This window comes from Notolepis coatsorum (genome assembly GCF_963971535.1).
Source record: "Notolepis coatsorum genome assembly, chromosome: 2".
Taxonomy (NCBI): domain Eukaryota; kingdom Metazoa; phylum Chordata; class Actinopteri; order Aulopiformes; family Paralepididae; genus Notolepis; species Notolepis coatsorum.
Genome location: NC_140166.1, coordinates 23,318,428 through 23,327,478, shown reverse-complemented (window position 1 = coordinate 23,327,478; position 9,051 = coordinate 23,318,428). Strand labels below are relative to the sequence as shown.

General features: G+C 41.7%; 1 protein-coding gene across 1 annotated transcript in view; it reads right to left on the bottom strand.

The window, feature by feature from the left end:
- Window positions 1–214: 214 nt before the first annotated feature.
- The window catches only part of npr3 (natriuretic peptide receptor 3), a 71,264-nt gene continuing 62,427 nt past the window's right edge, over window positions 215–9,051 (bottom strand). Inside the window, 4 exon segments of the mRNA XM_084308757.1 lie at window positions 215–3,395; window positions 4,552–4,625; window positions 4,628–4,638; window positions 8,764–8,881. Of these exon segments, the coding sequence (XP_084164883.1) occupies window positions 3,284–3,395; window positions 4,552–4,625; window positions 4,628–4,638; window positions 8,764–8,881 (315 nt within the window). The 3' untranslated portion in view covers window positions 215–3,283.

The following is a 9,051-nucleotide window of genomic DNA, read 5'->3' as shown; positions in this document are numbered from 1 at the left end:
TATTCCTGTGTGTGTGTGTGTGTGTGCGTGTGTGTGTGTTTCTTAACTCTTCTCTTCTTTTGTTGAATCTTGTTGAAATATAGGTATGTGTTTTTGTTTTGTTCTATGTGGACCCCAGGAAGAATAGGCTGTTGCCTATTACTGTAGGTGATAGCGAATGGGGTTCCCAATAAATAATAAACAATAAACAATAAACACTAGGTCTAGGCAGGTAAATGGAACAACCTCTGTGAGCAGCTTTTATTCTCATTTCAACAACACAATCAAGCGACAGGCTCTCCTCTCAGAACTGAATGCATTACGACTTCATACATGGAAGAGTTACAAGCACTGATAATCACCACTAATTAGAAACCAACCGAACTGTAATCGGAGACACAAGAGTTTTTACTATAGTGTACAGTCGCGCATGAGAGCATATAATACTAACATATTGATGCCCCATATATATATAAAGTATATATATCTACAACATGGTTAGTCTGGCGCTCCTCTCTCCTGTCCGTAAAGCCCACGTGAAACAGGGAGCAAATACACAAATACAGTCTTTCACGATAAACTTCTGACGTAATGCGGCCGTGTTAGTAGCTGAAGTGTTCATAATTAAATATGTACAAAATAAGTGACTCTCATCTCACGTTTTCCATTATTGTACTGAAAAATACATAAATATGAACTAATTTACACGTACAAGTAGTTTACTCTGTTGTATACGGTCAAAACAGGCCTTGTGGGATACGCTCACATCTCTGAACCCTTCTCTGTTCTAGACGTTATACCTTGTATGAGTAAAAAATAATTGTGTACAACACTAATGGGAGACTTTACATAATGTGTGTATCATACTTCAAACCTAAATCAAACTATTGATTGATTTGTAACAGGCTACAACCACAGCAAAGACAACAGGACAAGCCGTCATATCAGGTGCCGTTTCCTGACTCCCTTATTTAATGTGATATTCAGATGGTGCTTTTTTGCCCAGAGACAAGTCTAATCACTCCGTCGCCATCTTGATAACGGCAACTAACTGCCATGCAGTGGTTCCTTAGTTACCACGGCAACCACTCACTGCAGAGATCTTATTAGTTTGACAAATCTTTTAAACTCACATTTCACCTCAAAATGCGAGCAGGTTATAATTGTATTCAACATAGAACAACATTTCACATTAAATAATTTTCTCTGAATATGTTTGTTTTGTAGTAAGTAGTATCGTTGTTGTATCTTTAGAGTGTTTCTGCCTGAGAGTAGTCTGAGAACCAGGCATTAACTCATTAACATTAAACAGAAATATCAGCGACATTTAGTCAACACTGATGCTAAATGAATGGGAGTCATAGAGGCGAATGCTAAATGAATGGGAGTCATATACAGTAGGCTAATACTAAATGAATGCGAGTCATAGGGACAATCACAACATGTTGCATAGTTCTTGGCTAAATCACCTCATATCAACTCAAATCAACAACATGATTGATTTAAATGATGGTATTTCTACATTTCATACACGATCGGCCCTTTCACTGTGATGAGGCAGCGGTTTGTTCCTGGTTGGCTGGAGAGACCGCTCCATAACCAGACGGATGGGATAGGATGATCCCTTTCCTCTACTGACCCCCTGCTTGCTCTAGGTGGAACCTTAACGTAACTGATCCCGTATCAGACCGTGTCACCAACATGCATACAGTACGTGTTTGGGCTGACTCTGGGGAAGTGAGGGCTGTACACAGCAGGGCATGAAGGGGAATAAAAACACATACATTCTCATTAACGTCTCTGAGGTGATTCAGAAGTATGTGGATTGTGCCTTTTCTGCAGTTCAGCTGTGACCTCCCACTTGCAACGAGCGATTCAGAATCGCAGCCACAATCGCCGTAGTTAATAACATGCGTGTGAAGATATCTTGATCTTAATGAGTCTGAATGCAGAATCTGGGTAGTTTTTCTTCAGTAAGACATGCTTAGGGGACCTTGAGGATTTATCATCAGCAGTGGCTACATGTGAGGATGATTCTGAGGTGATTCCAGCAGTTTCTCAGAGGAACTCTCAGGCCAAAACGATGCTAAATATCACACTCAATAAGAACAGGAATTCTCTTTTTTGTAGACAGCAACCTACTGTAGCCATGCTATTCCACGCAGGTTCCTAAACCAAGCTCCATAGACCTGTTTGCTGTATACGTCTCAGACTCAGTATGCGCACGCATCACTGGGGCAAAAGGAACTAAAGGAACTGGTCAGAACAACGGGGCAGACTACAATATTTGCATTTGTTAGCCATGCTAGCGATCTAAACAATAAATCCATGCCAAAGCTAGATATGTAAAAGGTGAAAGACTCACACTCACAGCCATGCTGATTTGGCAAAATTACATCCAGATGTTTTCTTTGAAACAACTTTTAGTCAGGGGAGTGTCATGGTTTCTCCATAGAGCCCAGTTATACTTTTTTAAGCACCGCAGCTCGCGCAGGTCCGAGGCAACTTAGTCACGTGACTCAGAGTTGGTATTGCTGATTGGCTCTAACACGGTATGTTTGTAAACAGCAAACAGGTCTATAGCCTTCGGCCAAGTCTCCTACTCCTAGAAATACTTATCAGCATACAGTACATTTATTTTATAAAGTTAATATGCAAATGTGCCTCTGGTCCCAACCTCTTGACCTCTGGGCGACCTCTGGGTGACCTCTGATCAGCAAGCACGAATGTGTCGTTGAACGCTAGCATGAAGTGCAAATACTTTCTCGGACGTCTCTCAGCCTGCATGGCGGACGATCGATGTCTCGACTGGCGTGAATGTAGAATATTTTGAACGTGGTCTCAGTAACACTCATCTGGTACAGAATTGGCAGACCATCCCCCCGTTCCCCCATACAAAGCATACGTTTTTCAGATTCTCTCCGTTTTTGTTCGCAGTATTTGTGAATCCTACTGTAAATACCATCGAACTGAACAGGATCAACTTCTGAATAGTCCCAGCCAGGAGGTCGAGAGAAACTACACACATATACTGTATAATACCTTTTGTACAGAGATGGAATCCGTGTAAGTGGTGCTGTGTGACTGTTACAACTTTCCTGAGTTTGTGAAAAGTCAAAACGACGTAAAATAATACAAAACATAAAACTACTTTTTTTCTTTTTTTGTCTTTTTTTTTTTTTCTTAAATAGCACAACTTCCTTTTTTTGACAGCCTTTTTTTGTAAAGTCTTTTTTTTGGTCACATTCTGACATTGGGCTTCCCTGAAACGGGAATGCTCAAGGGCACCTCGGCCGCTCTCTCTCTACGCCGCGGAGAAGTTTGATCTGATGGAGTCCTCTCTCAGCTGGCGGTGCTTGCCGATGTCACACTCTTCCCGCTGCGTCCGACGCTCGATGGTTATCCTGTAATTCTTCCTGTCGGCACAGAAGACAAACAGGGTTCAGAGGTCACGTACGGACTGCAGGCGAAAGTGGCAGAAAATCTGATCTCAGATCAGATTTTTTTAACAGCACAAATCACATGGAATCTAATCTTTTCAATTCTGATTTGGGCCACTTTCATAAAGATACAGGTCTGAACTTTGCAATGCAACCTCAGTCTGAACAGTCATACGACTTCCACGTGACTTTTACGTCATTCTACAATTCTTTACATCCAACTTTATTGTTCATTCATTTGTGCATGTGGGTCAATCCAGGAGCGTGACCAGTTCACACTGAGAAAACACTGGTGAATATGTACATTGTTTTCACAGAATGAGGGGTTGTCTCAACACTGAGAACATGTTAAATATGTACATTGTTTTCACAGAATGAGGGGTTGTCTCAACACTGAGAACATGTTAAATATGTACATTGTTTTCACAGAATGTGAAATGTGTGCATTGTGCCTTTTCTGCCGTTCAGCTGTGAATGTGCGTGTGAAATAATCTGAGTAAGGGGACTAAAATATTTCCCCTTTGTCGATTAGATGTTTGTGGATTTGTTTCTAGGGCTGCCCCCTCCTGATCTACTCTATGGTGCAAAGTAGTATCACACCTGACAATTTGGCAACTCTCCAGGAAGAGAGAAGAAGGGAATTTGGGGGAAATACAGTTTTTGTAATGTTTTGGTACATAGGGTTGACAGTGGCCCAGGAGGTAGAGCGGTCGTCTGGTAATCAGAAGGTTCCTGGTTCGATTTCGGCTCCTCCAGGCAGCGTGTTGAGCAAGACACTTAACCCCCTAACTGCTCCCGATGAGCAGGTCGGCACCTTGCATGGTCGCCTCCGTCGTCGGTGTGTGAATGTGTGAGTGAACGGGTGAATGTGAGGCATACGTTGTTAAGCGCTTTGGATAAAAGCTGTTGTATAAAAGCTGTTGTATAAATGCAGTCCATTTACCATTTTTATTTGCATAGTTAACAATACATTCAGGGAAATGACGAAAAAATACTAAAAACTAACTTATTATATTTAAGTTAGGTTGTGCAGATGGATAAACAGACAACATTAAACAACTACAACTTGCTGCTGCTGGATTGAAAATGTTTTTTAATTTAAATTTAAATGTTATTTATTTTGTATTATTACCTGAAAAAGTAGAATGCCATGAGCAGAGCCGTTCCCAGCAGCGCTCCGACTATGATCCCAGTCACAGCCGATACTCTCCAAGTCCACCTGCTTGGAAGGTAGGGAAGTTATTAGTAAGGACACAATCCAACACCCATGTGAAGACCAAACACTCTAAAGTACTACAACCAGGGTGCAAAATACAGGGGGGTATCGATTAGGGGTCACAAATTAGGGAGGCTAGCTCACTAAATACTTTCTAGACTTTTTTTTATTATTAAAAGCTAAAAACGTACCTCTTCACCTTAGCCCTTTAATGCACTCTGCCACTAAGACTCATTACATCCACACTATGATTATTGTAAATGAGCAATTTTATTGCACTGCTTTATTCTGTCTATGTTATGCTAATTGTCTCTATTTTATGTCCATTTATGTCTATTTTACTGCTGTGAAGCACTTTGGGCTGCAATTGTTGGAAAGACGCTATACAAATACAGTTTATTATCATTATTATTATTATTATTATTATTATTATTATTATTATTATTATTATTATTATTATTATTATTATTATTATTATTATTATTATTATTATTATTATTATTATTATTATTATTATTATTATTATTATTATTATTATTATTATTATTATTATTATTATTATTATTATTATTATTATTATTATTATTATTATTATTATTATTGATTGACCTTGAGAGAGTTCACACACTAAACCTGTTCAGATGAGGGCCGGTGCTACTCAGATTTGGACCATATAGTCATCATAAAGGACGGTACTGGAACATCATCTTTAGAAACATATTTAACACTTTAATCGCCGGGGTTAAATTCATAATTTACCATCCCTCGCCAGCCCTATTTAACATGGAGAAGTTCCCCTTCTTTGCAGGGCTATAACTTTTTAAATTCTATTGCTAAATTGCCATTATTATGGCCCATTCAATGTCCTATATGTATTGTTCAGGGTGTAGCAACGTTAAACTTTTTCATTCACATATTCATACTAAAATATGGTCTAAAGTATAAGTATGTTTTTATCGTTTTCTGCAGCTTTCTTCAGAACGTGATTTATAGCCCTAAATGCATTATATTGATGATCAAATACAGTTTGGTAGGAATCCGTGCGAGATACAAAATTTCAACTGGATGTGCTTCTAGAAGTTTCTACGTATCATCTGATGATGACCGGATGGGCGGGGGATCGTTTATAATTCCGTGGGCAGCGTTAGATGATTCATCCAGAGTGGGTCATATGTTCATCATAGCAGTTTATATCGAACACGTTAGAATATAACGCTGAATCTTACCGTGGCTTCCTCGCGCCTCTGGCAGATGAGCGTGGAACAGAATTTTTTCTATTATGGGATGTAGAAATGCCCGATCCATTTCCAGGTTGTATAATAGTATATACGTCCAAATCATGTTGTTTTTTCGAGTTATTTGCACCGATCGATGTTCACTGTATCAAGACAGAGTCTCTCTAACGATAGCGAGTGGCCGGACCACATATGGATGAGCACTACCGGTTCAAAGGTTAATTTCCGGTTGGCTATCTGCCGATCGGCCACCAGATGCCGCTCTTGAAACGCAAGTTGAGAGGAGATCAGCAGTGTGTCTCAGGGCTCCGGAAAGGAAATATGATTTCGATGATAGATTTTTGAAATATTGACATCAAAGACGAGTTACGGCGTCTTCGGCAGAATGAGCATGGCTAGGAAAGACGAGTTCCGGCGTTTTCGGCGATTAAAGTGTTAATACGGTTTCAACACAACAGTGTCTTCTTCAGAGTGACCCTTTGATTGACACTTGAGACCCTCTGAAGGCCTCGACAGCAAAGGTTATTTGTCACAAAAAGCTTACTATGTCCAGAATTCATTATTCAAATTGCAAAACATTTATTCACAAATATGAATATAGAAAGACAAATATGGTGTGTCCTCTTATATTGCTATTGAATACCTGGTGGTCTCTGTTAAGGCCACCATGGGTGGTGTGGCCCCTGTCTCAGCCAGGTTTGACAAGGTTCTAAAGACAATGGAGACGCTCACTGTGTGCCAGACAGGCCACAGCACGGCTAAACCCTGGCTAGTGGAGAACATGCCTAGTTAATAGCCTTGGCTTGCATCCATGAAATCTTGTATATGCGTATTGAGTCTGACTATAACCCTGTAGATCTCACCTCCATAGCCATGAAGTGCTTTTAGGAGCTAGTGAAGAGCTACATCTGTTCCTCCCTCCCCAACACCCTGGACCCCCTGCAATTTGCATATCGCCCCAACAGGTCCACGGAGGACGCCATAGCCCATTTGCTGCACACGGCAGCATCACACCTGGACAAGAGGCAGGGGAACTATGTGAGAATGCTGTTTATTGACTACAGAATCAGCATTCTATACCATAGTCCCCTCCAAGCTCGTCGTCAAGCTCAGAGACCTGGGCTGGAAGTACGACCTCTGCCAGTGGGTCTTGGGACTTACTGACAAGTGGTGAGAGCAGGTAACTGCACCTCCTCATCCATCACTCTCAACACAGGTGCCCCCTCCTCTACTCGCTTTACACGCATGACTATGTGGCAAAGCACAACAGCAACACAATCATTACGTTTGCTGACGACACAGCTGTGGTGAGCCTGATCTCTGCAAACAAAGAGAGGGCCTACCTGGGAGAGGTGGAGAACCTGGCACTGTGGTGCCGGGAGAACAGCCTCTCCCTGAACATCAGCAAAAACCAAATAACTGATTGTGGACTTTAGAAGGTTGGGGGACTACAGCCCCCTCAGCATCTACGGGGCACCGGTCGAGAGAGTAAACAGTGTACCTCGGAGTCCACATATCCGAGGACTTGACATGGACCACACACAGGCAGTGTAGTGAAGAAGGCATGGCAGCGCCTCTACTTCCTTAGGCGCCTACAGAAGTTCAAAGTGAGTCAGAAGATCCTAAAGAACTTCTACTGATGCACAATAGAGAGAATCCTGACTGGTAACATCACCTCCTGGTTTGGGAATAGCACCGCACACGACCGCAGCAGACTGCAGAGAGTGGCTCCATCAGCCGAACGCACAGTTGGAGGGGGGCTTCCCACTCTCCAGGACATTTACACCAGACGTTGCAGGGCCAAGGCTAAGAGAATAATCAAAGACTCTAGTCACCCAAACAACTGCCTCTTTTGCCTGCTGCGGTCAGGCAAGCGCTACCGGAGTCTCATGGCCAGAACAGAGAGACTCGGAGCTTCTATCCCCAGGCCATCAGGATGCTCAATGACTCTATGCAACATCAACCCATCCATCTACACTCATTGCACACACATCCACATGCACACACTCACTTTAAACAAACACTCACCTTAACACTCACTTTAGACACTTTAAACACTTTAACACTACACCATATTTATCTATTTATTAAAAAGAGATTTGCACTACATCCATACATTTTGCATAAATTAAAAAAATTAAATGTGTACCTCATTGTCTGCATTTTTACTTCATTGTACTTTCATTGAACTTAGGTTGTACTTTAGTTTGTATATTGTGTTGGGACTTTATCCCTCTTACTTCTTTTACTGTATGAAGCACATTCTCAGGGGTTCACTGTAATGTACATGTACTTTATACGCAACAAATAAAAACAAACTTGAACTTGTATAAGACTCACCAAACAGGTCGCCGTTTGCGTGATTGGTCTGAGTCCCCCCCCCCCCCAATAGCCACCAGGTATTTTGCACACAGGCTACAACCACATGTATATGTGTGACCTTATGACCTAGGACACACCCAAACGCTTCCAAGCTTCAACGGCTGCCATGGCAACCCATGTTGTTCTTCTTTGTTTTGTCATCGCTCCAAAAACGAGCATACTCCTAACACATAGCTTATGAAATTATAATTCTAGAATTCAATTTGGTTCCCGAATGCACACTGGAAAAAGGGTGCAGGTCATCGGTCAGATTTTAAATAGAAACCGATGAAGACGGTACACTGACACGTCACCTACATCATCATACTTCATCGGGAAATAATAATCCAACATTAATTTTGACATTTATTATAGTCATGAGAATGTTTAGAAGACCTCATCTAGAAGGCTCTCGTTTAAGCGCCGCAGTGAAATCTCTTGTGTGCAGGAAGAATGAAGCTTTGAATTATTCGCTGATAATTACTGGGGACGCTTGGGGATGGCCCTAGTGTGACCAGTGGTGTTAATTTACATGATTTGTCGGGTATCTCTGCGTGGGGTTTGTGTCTTCCTCTCGGAGTGAGCAGGTCAGTGTTGAACATCGGCAGCACCTGGAAACTTTCATTCACACCAAAATAGTTGGCAACCACCTGAAAAACATGGATGACATTTCACGTTATGACGCAGTTCTACAATAGACCTGTCCACTGTATACAAACATACCGTGTTCGAGCCAATCAGCAATACCAACTGAGTCATGTGACTAGGTTGCCCCGGACCTGCACGAGCTGCTGCACTAAAAGCATATGACGCAGTACTG